At 34.2% G+C, this 14,554-nt stretch overlaps 1 protein-coding gene across 2 annotated transcripts in view; it reads right to left on the minus strand.

Annotated features, from left to right (window-relative positions):
- Window positions 1–2,057: 2,057 nt before the first annotated feature.
- Klc (kinesin light chain) overlaps window positions 2,058–14,554 on the minus strand; it is a 261,355-nt gene continuing 248,858 nt past the window's right edge. For both annotated transcript variants that reach the window (XM_090399037.1, XM_090399036.1), the window contains exon 13: window positions 2,058–2,654. In XM_090399037.1, coding sequence (XP_090255163.1) covers window positions 2,640–2,654 — 15 coding nt within the window. In that variant the 3' untranslated portion in view covers window positions 2,058–2,639. The remainder of the gene's footprint in view (window positions 2,655–14,554) is intronic.

The raw sequence follows: 14,554 nt of genomic DNA on the forward strand, positions 1-14,554 counted from the left end.
CAGTATTTATGGCTAGACTTGGTGTATGTGTATTTTTTTTTTTAAATATGAACTGGATTACACTTCTGCCAGCTGACTATCAAGATTCCAGGCAAGAGTCAACCATAATCTGCTTCAGGCATTCTAACAAGATGCATTAATTAATCTAAGAAGAAAAATCAAGCTCCGGGTATCCAACCAATTCAGGACTTCATATTAAATGATTGTCTTGCTTTGACCACCTGCTAAAATATCAGGCACCAAACCAGCATAGCTTATTATTTTTGTATTAAAAATAAATAAACGTAGATGATCACAAATGATTGTGCTATATGTCAGACAATAGTTCTCAAGTTTAATAGTGATCTAGTATTTACTAATAAATGTAATAAAAAATTAAAAATTTAATGCTTATTAAATCTGGAAATTTATTTCAGTATTTTGATTTAAAAAAACTGGATTTGTAATTAAGTGACTATTGTTGCAATGACTAGGTTTGCAAAAACCAAATAACTGTGTGGTTCTTCAGAGTGTGTGTTTATAGGGCCTGTGCAGCTCAGTGGAAGTGACGCTTGCATTTTCTTTGCAAGGCCACCCAAAGAAAGATTTATAATTCAAGTCTAGTCGCCGAGTTGAGGAACTTAATCTAAGCCTTTCTTCGACCAGTTCCTGAATTAGTCAGTCTCTGGCATGGGCAAGCAGGTTTCTTCTCCTGGAAACTTGGGTTTTTCGTCCCGTAAACTCAAGGAAATTGACCCTAGAACCCACATTATTTCAGACAATAACATATCCTGTTGGGCTTAGGTACTAAGAGATGGCAGCACTTCTTTGCCAGTCTCTTCATCAGTGGCAGCCTATAATTGATACAATCTCTGATTGGCTACCAGTGGAGACTGAACTGCCCACTCAGTCTCCAAAAGCTAGATAGGGTTTGAAGGTCTCACATACTCCCTATAAGGGAATAAAAGGTGTTAGCTTATTATTTACTTTATATATATATATATATATATATATATATATATATATATATATATATATATATATAGAACAAACGTAAATAAAGGAAACTCAGATGAATGTTAAAAGTCCAAATATGGAAAACAAGGCAATCAAATTCTTCCATTTATGTAGATTGCCTGGTGTGAGACCAATGCCCAGTGTAGGCCTGAAAAGTGGTCTGACAAAGTTTCATGTTTTATCCCTAAGGAAAAGTTTCTGGATTATATAAAAAATAAATAAAATTCAAAGACCCAATAAAAATGACAAAAAAACAAACAAACTCTTATCCTACTTATGGTACTAATGTACTATAGGTTTAAAGCCTTTCATGTGTGGGAGCAGCATAAAAAATGAGACAAGCATGTATCATCTATTCTGTCTGAGATTTTGTTAATTATTGGGAAGTTAAATTGTATGTTAAGAAATCATATTAAAGACATCCAGACATAATTCAGAATCAATCTTTGGTTCCCTGCTGAGGAGGCTATACAAGAGTACAATGTAAGTGTATTCATTTATTCATCAGGATAAGTTATCCTTCACATAAGGCATAGTGGCCTTTATCCCATTTTATGTTGTAATTAGTAACAAATACAACATGGTGATTTTTCTTTTCTTTGAATCATTTGAGATTTCTTTTTTTTTTTACAATTTCAAAAGTTCTAATAGTCTGCCCTATATGGCAAAATGCAAGATCACCATAAAATATCAGAAGTCTAAGGAATTTGTTTGTAATATAGATATGCTCAAGAAACAGCCAGTTATTTGGTTTTTGTAGAACTAGTTGGTTGAATCTATGCTAATGAAAAATCCACTTTTAATACAAATGGAAACAATTTATTTTCCAGCTTTGCAATATTTATTTCATTAATTATAATGCATTCTGTTTATTGTATAATGTTTTGCAGGCTAAAATATTTTGTAACAAACATTGTACAATATCCAGATATCTGGCTGCAAGAAATGTATAATAAAGCAAAATAAAATCATAACATGAAATATTTTTGAATCATTAATATGATATCTCCTCTTATTTGTAGTTAAAACTGTTTGTGATTATTTTAAAATTCACCACGCAATCAAAACATCAGCCTTTATTTGTCACTTGATAAGAATACATAACACAGAAAACAAATAGTATAAATAAGGAGAATGCATTTTAGTTTTACACCACAGGAAAACTTGCTATTTGTAATAGTCTTAAACAGAGAAATATTTAAATTTATCAAGACTTTTCTCCTATAAAAACTATTACAGAGCAAGAACTTGACTAGAAGCAGAATTAAATTTCTCAAACCACCACTATGGTTAAGTATTGATTTTTTCCAAAGCACTTAAATTAGCATTATCCCCCAAGAAGAATAATAATATGTCTCTATTGAAATTTTATTAGTGCAGCTTTTTATCTCTCTCTCTCCTAGTTATAAAGTGATGAACAGTTTTCTTAGCTAGAAAACTAAATTTATGCAACTAAAACTTTTACCACTTTATACCATCTGCTTTAGATGAGATGTCTCAATAAAGAATGTTACTTCCAGCAACATTTGCTCATATTTTTTAAAACTCGTTTAAAGTCTGTCAAAATATCATATTACTTGTATAATGAAGACATCTCAATAATATCAATCATTTGTTTTGATGTTTCTTCAATATTTGAAGCTTTATTTAGACAGTCTCTGCAAAGAAAAAAAAAAAAGATCAAAAACAGTGCTAATATATTAATATTTATAAAAATGTGTACTTGTACTTGTTCATATCGTTTCCCCAAGTACTACCACAGTTTAATTTCTATTAAACGGAGTAATATGTGCAGGAGAAGGTAATAAATTATTAATGAGACATTAGATAGCTATAATTAACAAGAATGCTACGTGATTTAAAAATACTACAGTAATAATTTAACCAAATTGAATGCGAGAAATAAATTTTAATAAAATACAAATTAGATGCTACTTATATCTATAACACATTTCAGAATGTTCTGTAATATGTAATAAAGTCATAGAGCAAAATAATATAACATTACAGTCAGTCATTGACTTAATAATCATTCCATTAACAAATATGTTCACAGACTATTACTGCTGCTTTACTCCTGCAGGCTCATGGACCAGAGTTTCATCACTGCTACTGAGGATGAGACAATCTTCAGACTTTTGGAAGGAATATATCTTGCATTATACAAAGAATATAAATGCCGTATGGAGTGACACGGAGAGTGCATGCATATGGTATTAAGAAGAAACTTCTGAAAACATGTTTTATAGATTAACAATATTCAACAAAGATAGTCTTTCAAGAGATTGGTGACAAAACAGTACTAGTAGCTGAAGAGGTGGAAGTTGAAAATGAAGAAGTAGAGCAGTTAGTGAAAGCTGCGGGGGGGGGGGGGGGGAGCTCTCAGAAGAAGACCTTATATAGCCAGAAGTGCATAAAATTGAAAAAGAATAATAATAAGCTGAGTCCACCAAAAAAAATTTACACTGAAAAAATTGGCAGTTCTAATAAGGCAATTCAGTTCTTTGAGGAAATGGATCCAAACATGGAGAGATTTAGTAAAAGTAGTTAGAATGATGTAAGCTGCAATTGCTTGCTACAGAGAAGAAACGATTCATTCAGAAAAGAAAAGGCATGTACAGACTAGGTTGGAGATAATTAACACATCCTTAAATCCCACTCCTGCTGTCATCTCACCCCCCCCCCCCAAAGATGAGCATAAACTTTCCACAAGTTATACATGTGGTAAACCAAACCATCATCAGAATAGTTTATTGCAATTCTGTAATTTGAAGAATTTGTTGTTGATGATCTAGCATCTTATGATGAATCAACCAATTAATAAAGCAGCAATGAAGAATTGCTTTTGCTTCATGTATTTCCAACTGATTATTTTACTTTTGGAAGCAATGCAGAAAAGCACTGTACACTAATGTTTCATTATTTATTACAGCACAGTATTATACTGTACTGTAATAAATAATTTTATTGTAATTTTACTTTTTGTTTATAGTGAAATGATACAATTTACAAATTAGTTCAAAATACAACAGACATATACTTTTAGCATTCAGGCATGTTAATTCTACACACATTCTTATGATTCAATATAGTGATTTCTGATTTACGACCTTTTTGACTTATGATTTCAGGATTCCATTCCAACCCATTGTTGGAATGGAATCCTGGGATAAATTGAGGAGGGCTAACTGTAATTGAAGAGGTGGTTTGTCTTGAGGATTCAAAACATTTCCATTTTCACATTATAAATTTCATCCTTGAAAGGTTGTACACCTACAGTATATAAATACCACAGGTGGCAGATTTAATTTTTTTACTTTTTTTTTTTAAATGCATTTTTTTTTTACATAACCCAGAAACCCTACTCTGGAGCACCGACATACACCTTTTTCATACCACTACAGGCATCCAATGAATGAGAAAGGAGTCTCACACTGGTTGATGAAATTCATCTCTCACTTAAAGACAATCACGAGCACTCATGTCCATGGAAGAATATGAATCCACAGACTATTCTGAAATTATCAAAACATGCATCAACTAATGTACTATTCCAACTTCATCACAGTGAAAATATACTTCCCATACTTAATCCTCCGACTACTACTACTAACAATACCACGCTAACACTACTACTACCATCAACACACACACACACACACACACACACACACACACACACACACACACACACACACACACACACCATCTTCTGCCCTACTACCACCACCACCACCAACAACAGTATTTTTGTCTGTACATGCATGTGTTCTCATGGCCAATTTGTCTACAGGCAGGATGAGAAACCTGCATTTCTGGGAGAAAAACCCTGCTAAGTCTGTAAGAGATCAGCTAACTCACATTCAATTAAAAAAAAAAAGCCCATATAAAGTTTCCTCTCATCATGAAAAGAATCAAACTTAGATCTTTTCCAATCAAAGAGCAGCATGTCCCATTGTTCCTTCCAACTGTGCTATGGAGGAACTTGAACTTGCAGCCTATACACAAGATACAAGTCAGCTGTTAGAGTTGGAGGAAGTGGAAGACGCTTTGATGTAAAATCAGGTGCGAGACAAGGGTGAAGACTATGTTTACTGTTAATCACCTATATGGATCACGTTATGAAGGAAAGCAGCATTAAACACAATATTAAATATAACTATACTTTAGGCAGACGTTATAAATAAATACAGTACGAGCCTTCAGGATTCTTTAACTAAACTGAGTAGCTGCAATAACAATTTTGGTATGAAAATCAACAATAAAAGACAAATTATAAAAATAGTCCACAAAAATATCAACTGCATTATCAACAAAGAATCTATAACACAAGTAAAATGTTTCAGATATTTAAACCTTTTTTTTTTTTTTTTTTTTTTTTGTAAGTGATGACAAATTAAATTTGAAAATAGATAATAAAATGAACTAAACTGAATGGTGAGAAGCCAGATGAATATACTTATTTGGAATAAGAGAGAGATATATGCTAAAATACTAACTAGAAGCACAACATAGTGTTCAAAGCAATTTTAACTTACAGATCTGAAAAAAAAACTTACAGAGGAACAGATAGCATCAATGGCAAAATCATATTGAAAATGGAAATATTAGAAAAAGGAACACACGTTGTTCCTTTTTTCTAATAAAATTTTCTAAATTTTTGAATCAGCATTTAGTGATGTGTGAGCAGAGATAATCTAAGATATGGTCACTTACAAAAAGGGATACTGAAACAGGTGTTTTAATGCCAGGAAAAAGACCTCAAAGACAACCAAGATGTATTATAGGTGGAGTGTTGTAATTAGTCATGCTATAGAAGACCAAAATGTTAGATGTTACCATATTAGAGATACAACAAATAACAGATTAACAATAACTACATAACAGTGGGATTTAGTTGTAGATTTAAAGCAAAAATAATATACTTCTATATATTTCACTGCTGGACAACTTTGTCAAAAAAGATGAATATTTAAAGAAGATGCAAAAAAAAAAAAAGAGAACAGTAGTTTATTTTTATTTTTTATTTATTTAAATTGGTAATATAAATAATATGGATTAGCCACACACAAGTCATTTGACAGGAAATGTAAGCCTCTCATGAGGCTTTTGGATGTTGTTGTTCCTTTCAAGGTAACAGTGGTCAACATTCATTGTCTATTTATGGAGACTTATTAAATTAAATTAAAGTACTTTCTCTAACACACGTGTTAGAGAAAGTACTTTACTTTAATTAAGAAAATAACACTTGGTGTTTTGACCTCTATGTTGAAGTCATCATCAGGAAAACACACATAAACAAGACACAAGCTATGTAACACTCTAATTGCCTTTTCTTGTGTTGAGGTTCTGCCATCATGCTCTGGATGCTATATGCATTGTAGATGGGTCTTCCAGATTCTTGGAATTACTAATCCATTATGCTTGTTGAGATTAGGATGATGAATCAACATCTCACAAGCTTCTTTGAATTTTCTTTCAACCCAGGTTTTGGTGCATGGTCTGACAGGCCTGTTTTACCATACCAAAAGAATTTAATGTGCCATTTCTGTTTGTCTTTTCTTGTTGAAACTGTGTGCCATTTCTCCTATGCAGAGTAAGTTGCATGTACACTGGATTTTGTGTGTGTGTGTGTGTGTGTGTGTAGATTTGTGGTAGACGGTGAAGGATAGACAGCCTAAGGGAAGATGTGTGACAAGTGTGTCTTAGAAAGGCAGAGAGTTATTGTTTTCAATCTTGATAGTAAATTGAATAAGTTTATGTTGTTTGTTTAGGTGGCTTAGAGAAGTATAGGCAACCCTTGTATGACGCGGTACTTATACAATGCAGTTTCGATATAACACAGTCTACAAATTGTAGTAACCCTTTAATTTTTCATATATTTTTTCACCATGCGACTTGAAAATCAAATTTTATCTTCGTTAAATTTGGGGAAATACCCTTTAGCACACACACATACGTACGTCAACTGTTTACTGTATAAAGTGTTTATTGTTGAAAATTGTCTTCGTTTTCTGCCAGGAAAGCGCATTAAAAATCGTGTGTTAATCTGAAGCTGAGCACTTTATTTTCTGGTGAGTTACATACATAATTAATATGCAATGCTTTTTTATGTAAAAAATTATTTTTATAGTAATGGCCACTTAGAAGGCTTTTGCGATATGGTTGAAAATGATTATTAGTGAATTAATTGATGGGGAAATAGAATTAAATTAGGAGGAACTGGTACAATTAATAAATGAAGTCAAACTAAATGGTGGGGAAAATTCTGCTGAAGATTCTAATTGTGATGAATCCATTAAAGAATTCAGTTTAAAGAAATTAGCAGAAGGATTGGACTTGGCAAGAAAGTTGGGAAGTTATTTTACGGATAATGAATCCTCAATGGTGCGCTCCGGAAAATTCATGAGACAATTGGATATTTGTTTAACTTCATATTATGAACTTAATAAAAAAATTGCAGCATAGTGGTAAGCAAGGTCTTATTACTGACTTCTTGATAACTAAACCAGCCGAAGTATGCAATGAGAATTATACAAATGATGTCCAAGAGATTTCAAGTGATGATGATGTCCAGCCACTCGTAAATAAAGAACATCTGCGAAATGTTCATTTTGAAGACAGTGATGACAATTAAAATATGCACTTTATTTTATTTTGCCTAAACATTTATGCATTATGTGCAATGAAGTATAAAAATTACAATTTATAATTTTTATACTATGTATTTGTTTCATAGTTTATATGTTTTCTTAACTTACATGAATTACCTGAATTAAATAAAAATATATTTTTGTTGGGTATGTCAATGTTGTTTATATAATTTAAAAATAAAAACAATTTCGGAACATAACCCTACTTTTTCTATGTGATCCGAGTCTCACTTAATGCGATTTATATAACGTAGCATTTCTATGGAACCTAACATCTGCATTATACGAGGGTTACCTGTATTTAATGTTTGGTCACCATGGGGCCATATGGCAAATATATTGTCAACATATCTGAACCAAACTTTGGACGTTAGACCTGTGGATGGAAGAGTCTTATATAGAAAAACTTTTATCTGCAGATAAATCTGCCCAATATCCAGGAGCATCCAACCAAAGCCAATAGATGGCTTAGTTTTAAGACTATAAACCTTTCTGTATTTCTTTTGTTCCATCTCATTTACTGAAATATGCTTGCTGATACAAGTGTATTAATTCCTCAAAACTCCAATTCAACCTGGGTGAAATATTGCAACCTCCATGGAGTAAGCACTAATTGTGGGAGGTTCGTTCAACTGACAACATATTTATCATACCAAATCTTAAAATCATTGTTCATGCAAAGAGAAGAGGGATGTAAGGAATAGATTTTTTGCATGAAGAATTGTTAGCGAATGGAATGGAATGCATTATATTCACTGACAATTCTTCATGCAAAAAATCTATTTCTTATACCTCTCTTCATCACACTCTTACACACCTTCAAGAGATGGCCTCTGGTTCTTTTCTTCTCACCTTCTACTCTTTTTATAATCTTCTCAGCATTAATCCAATAAAATCCTCCACCAACTTAAACGTTTCTATCATATCACCTCTTTTCCTCCTATCCACCAAACTCTGCAATCCACATCTCTTCAACCTCTCTCCATAGCCAGCATTTCCAAAATACTGATATTGATTTAGTCACTCATCTTTGGATCTTCTCCTATGTTTCTACATAACATTAATCTGCTGAGCACAACAGCCAAAGTATGGTGCCACAACCACTTCTTTATCCCTACATGTTAGAGTACTTCTTACCATTGCGGTACTACGATGTGCAGTCTTTGAAACAGCAATATGCCCTTTAAAATTCAGTCTATTATCAACCATCACTCCCAAATCATGAATCTCATCCACTTCCTGTAGTACGGCACCATCGATATAGCACACAGTCTTACATTTCTGCATTCCAAAATGCAACACCTTGCACTTATGTGTATTAAAACTACAACCCCACTCCTTTGTCCAAGTCAAAAGTCTATTCAAATCTTCCTGAAGTGAATTAACATCAGCAGTACTACTTATAATTCTTCTCAACTTTGCATCATCAGCAAACAACTGAAGATCCCCAGTCAGTCCACATGGTGTATCATTTCCAATCAAGTTAAACTGCAGGGCCCAACAACAGAGCCCTGAAGCATACCACTGGTTACCCTCCTTTTTTGAGACACTGCTCAATCATACACAACTTGCTAGTATCGTTCAAAGAGCTAATCTCCGATCCATCTAACCAATACATTATTTATTTCCATCCTTTGGCTTGTGCAAAGTCCAAGAATATCACTGTATATGATTCTCCCTTATCTAACAGAAAATGCAAGTAAATTGCTAAAACAAGACCTATCTTTTAAAAATCCATGCTGACCATCATAAAGAATGTTATGTCCATCAACCCAATCCTGAATACTATTCCTAACCAATCTCTCCAACACTTGACTACAACTGCAGTTGTATAGATGCCTGTAATTGAAAACTTCTATCCTAGAACCACGCTTGTGGAGTGGTACTATTTTGTCTTCTTTCCACTCCTCAGGTAACCTATCCATTGTAAAACTTTCATTAAATAACCAGATCAAGGGCATAACTACCTGTTGTGCACAATACATAAAAATACATGGTAATATGTCATCCATTCCCACAGCCTTATTAACATCTAACTCAATCAACACTTGATACATCTCTGATTCTTTCACTTCCAATTCTCCTAATATTTGTCTCCTTTCTATATATTGCACCACATCATTTACACCAGTATGATACATAGTGATAAAGTGCTTGCTTAATAATTCCACTATATCTTTTGCAACTGTTATTCTGCTGCCATGACTATCCACCAATGTCAATCTGCCATAATTATTCTTTCTCTTGCTTGCCATATAGCAAAAAAAAACCTCTCTTGAATTAACCCTAGCCTGACTAACCAATCTCCTCTCATACCGCACCTTTTCTTTCTTTACCATGCTTGTCACCTTCCTAGCTTGTATGTTATACTCTTCATAGGTCCAATCACCAACTGTCTTGTACCTCCTCCAGTGCATTTTCTTTTCCAATACAGCTTGCTTGATTTCACTGTTCATCCATTTCACTCCTTCTCTATTTAAAGCCTCTAGTTGCTTCAGTCACATGCTGCTTAAGATATTTATCTCTCAGAAATTCAACAAACTCACTCTCATTGTTCCCACACATTATCTCCCCACTTCCATTCTATATGCCTGTAATTAAAGTCTCCCATCAGGATCACCCTTCTTTTTTACATGCCCAATCAATTTGACTACATATTTCACAATCACAGATTTGTGCATAGATTTGGTCTTCTAGGCTTCAAGGGAAGAAAGAAGCTGTGGAAGTGGTGCAAAGAACAGTTACAAAGATAATATTGAGATTATTATTATCTCAATATTATCTTTAATATTGAGATAATAATAAGTATGTGGATTGCAGCTACTAGTCAACAGCAGAAAGGTGGATGATATAACAGAAGTCTATAAAGTTATGAAAGGGTGCTATAGGATATCAGTTGATGAAATTTTTCATCATAAAGAAGGTGTGGAGAGGACAAGGGGGACATCTAGAGGTTAAGTTTGTGTACAGTTAACAAAGGGGGTGAGAGCTAGATTTTCCTCTCATAGAGAAGCAAGTGAGTGGAACAGTTTGTTTAAGTGGTGAATGCATCTATAGCGTGAATGAGTTTAAGAGAAGGTATGACAGCTGGTGTGGGTGATGTAAGGCCTCTCTTGAATCCCTGACAATAATATTTATCTAAAACTGCATATGATGGAAGGGAGATCCAATGTCAAAGATTATATATTCTGGTAATGGCAATGGCATCAGAGCATCTGTCTATAACTTAAGTAGCTATGCTGCCTCCAGATGGAATAGTTATCATGCAATCTTTCTCTGGGAGGTGGTTTATCATGAGGAATTTCCAGTTAAAACTGCAGAGCTGGCGATTAACTCGAGGCAGCTTAGAGCATGCCATGGCTTAAGAAACCAAAAATGAATAAGCAGTGCATGGGAAATAGTCAGGGAGTGTTTGAGGTAAGCAGTATCAGATGAATCATAACTCATGTTCTGGACAACTGCTCATATCTTTCCCTGTTGGCCAATTTTATGATACTGGCCAACAATGAACCATCAAAGGGCCCAGCTTCAGATAATGTGTGTGTGTATATATATATATATATATATATATACACACACACACACACATACATATATTCATCATTTTTTTTTTTTTTGAAACAGATTAAATGACTAGAAGCTGAGAGATAAAAATATAAACACTATTTTATCTTAAGTAAAGTGCACAACTAGTTTCGTCTTCTTAGAAGACTTCGTCAGGTGCATAACTTGAGAGAAATACCAACAAACATTATGAAAGAAAATGTATACATTAAAATGCTAACATATTAACATTTGAAGACATTCTGTGCATCCATTCATGATGATCTTGAATGATGATCTACTATTCATCTTCACATGCCCAACAGTGAAGATGAATAGTAGCACAATAACAGTCCGAGAGATTATAACTGAGGTTAGCGTCGAGAGGTACTGGCTTGAGGACAATTTCCTTAGATTCTACAATTTTTCTTTCAAGTTCATCATGGTATCAAAAGATGACTGGGTGAGTGATAGTTTTTGGCATTAGCATTAGCAGAATTGAGTACATGGTTAGACAGAGCATCGGCTCTAGTTTTGCCACATGAGATGTTTCTCTTATGTTCTTCTAGACATAACTCGATGGGCCAAAATAAGCCATGTTACAGTTGCACCAAATACAGTAGATGGGATATTTTAAGTTGTTATGTTTTTGTTTGGGAGTACTAAGTTAAGTAATGGAGCTTTCGTAGGAGTACAAGAAGTCTAGATGGTAAATATTTTGACAACTTTAGCTAAAAGGTGAAACAGATCTGAAAGCACACCCCAACTCAACATCACCAGAGTTAAAGATTGGTACTATCAACATAAGAAGCCTGAATGGCAAAGAAATGGAGCTAGCTGAGGAATTAGATAAGTACCAGATCGACATAATAGGGGTGACTGAAACAAAAAAGACAAAAACTGGTGAGATCTTTCTGAGCAATACACACAAAATGTTATATTCAGGCAATGACAATCAAGGAGTAGCCATAGTATTCAACACAAAATACGAGGCTCATCTTCTTGAATGAGAGGCAGTGTCAAGTAGAGTGATTTGGGCAAATATCAGAATGAGGAACTGGACAATGAGACTTATTTGTGCCTATGGTCCCACAGAAGAATCTACTAAGGTAGAAATGGAGGAATTTTTACCCGTGGAACAAGTAAAACATTTCAGCTATTTAGGCATGATTTTTACTGAAGATGGTAAATTAAATATAGAAATAGACAACAGAATCAGCAAAGCTGGTATGGTGGGAAGTCAATTGAATAAATTCATATGGAATAAGAGAGAAATTAGTCGGAACACTAAATTAGCTGTATACAAGACAGTGTTCAAACCAGTTTTAACTTATGGATCTGAGAGCTGGGTCAGAAGTAAAACACTTGACCAAAGGCTAGAGACCACAGATATGAGAGTCCAGAGAAAGATTATAGGCGTGAACAGATGGCATCAATGGCAGTATCATATTAAAAATGAGGATATTAGGAAAGAACTTGACATTGTCAGCATTCAGGAATGCGTTAGCAGAGCTAATCTCAGGTAGTATGGTCACTTAAACAGAATGGGCGAAGAAAGATTAGCAAAACAAGTGTTCTCTGCCAGGTTGGCAGCAAAATGACCCAGAGGAAGACCAAGATATAGGTGGATTGATAAGGTACAAAGTGCTTTAGACGATAGAAATATAAGATCTGATAATGTTGGAGTGTTGACAAGTAACAGACTGATTTGGAGGAAAATTGTAGATAGGAAATTAATAGTGATGTAATTTTTTTCATGTAGTACTGTCATATCCTGTACACCCCTTGAGGGTACATAGCAGTAATTTGATGATGATGATGATATCAAGAAGGTGGCAAAATATTGTTGAAGAAGCTTAGAAATGGAGGAAAGAGTACTGTAAAACAGGTAGAGATGATAAAGGTGACATGAAAACAGGAGAAAAAGATATCCTTGAAGTATGGAGTAATTACTTCAAAAAATTGCTAAATGAAACAAGCAGTGATAGCACAGTGGTAAAAAACACTCAACAGGCATACAGTCAGGAATACATATCCATACTTGAAGTAGAAAAAGCCATCAAAGGCTTGAAATGTGGAAAGGCAGCAGGAGTAGATGATATTCAACCAGAAATGCTGAAGTATGGTGGTATAAAAGTCTTACAGTGGCTGCGCTGCACAGTTCAGAAGGCCTGGACAGAGGGACGAATTCCTCATGATTGGAGTAGAGCTCTCATAGTACCCATATATAAAAAGGGAAATAAAACTGAATGTGAGAATTACAGAGATATTTCCCTACTGAGTGTTCCGGGCAAGATTTATGCCAGTATACTTGAGAAATGGTTGAGAAGAATTGTAGAAGAAAAGATTGGTGAAGAACAAGCTGGATTCAAGCCAAATAGAGGCTGTCAGGATCAGATCTTCACTCTACAACAAATAGATGAGAAAGCATGGGAATATAACAAAGATCTATATTTAAATTTTGTCGATCTGGAAAAGGCATATGACAAGGTGCGAGAGAGAAGCTATTCAATACACTATAGTTATATGGTGTGAGTGGGGCATTATATCAAGCAATATTTAGTCTTTATTTGAGTTGCAAATCAGCAGTTAGAATTGAAGGAAGTACAGGAAGATGGTTTAATGTTAAATCTGGTATGAGACAAGGAATGTACATTATCCCCTCTGTTATTCATTATCTATATGGATCACATTATGAAGGAAAGTGGTATTAAACATGATATCAGAATTGGAGATGTTAATGTCAGCTCTTTGCTTTATGTGGACGATGTTATACTTCTAAATAAATCCAATAAGAGTCTGCAAGATTCCCTGACTAAATTGAATAACTGTTGTAATAGATATGGTATGAAGGTCAGCGATAACATGACAAAGATCATGAAAATAGGTTGAAGCATTGAAAATGTCAACTGGGTTGTAAATGGAGAACCTGTGGAAGAAGTAAAACATTTCAGCTACTTAGGCACAATTTTTAGTGAAGATGGTAAATTAAATATGGAAATAGACAACAGAATCAACAAAGCTGGTATGGTAGGAAGTCAATTGAATAAATTCATATGGAATAAGAGAGAAATTAGTCGGAAAACTAAATTAGCTGTATACAAGACAGTGTTCAAACCAGTTTTAACTTATGTATCTGAGAGCTGGGTCAGAAGAAAAACACTTGACCAAAGTAGACTGCAGATTAGAGGCGTGAACAGATGGCATCAATGGCAATATCATATTAAAAACGAGGATATTACGAAAGAACTTGACATTGTCAGTATCCAGGAATGCATTAGCAGAGCTAATCTCAGGTGGTATGGTCACTTGAACAGAATGGGCGAGGAAAGATGCAAAACGTGTTTTCTGACAGGGTGGCA

The sequence above is a fragment of the Typopeltis vanoorti genome, chromosome 10, assembly GCF_054136105.1.
Source record: "Typopeltis vanoorti isolate ZY-2024b chromosome 10, IOZ_Tvanoo_1.0, whole genome shotgun sequence".
In the NCBI taxonomy this organism is placed as follows: Eukaryota; Metazoa; Arthropoda; class Arachnida; order Uropygi; family Thelyphonidae; genus Typopeltis; species Typopeltis vanoorti.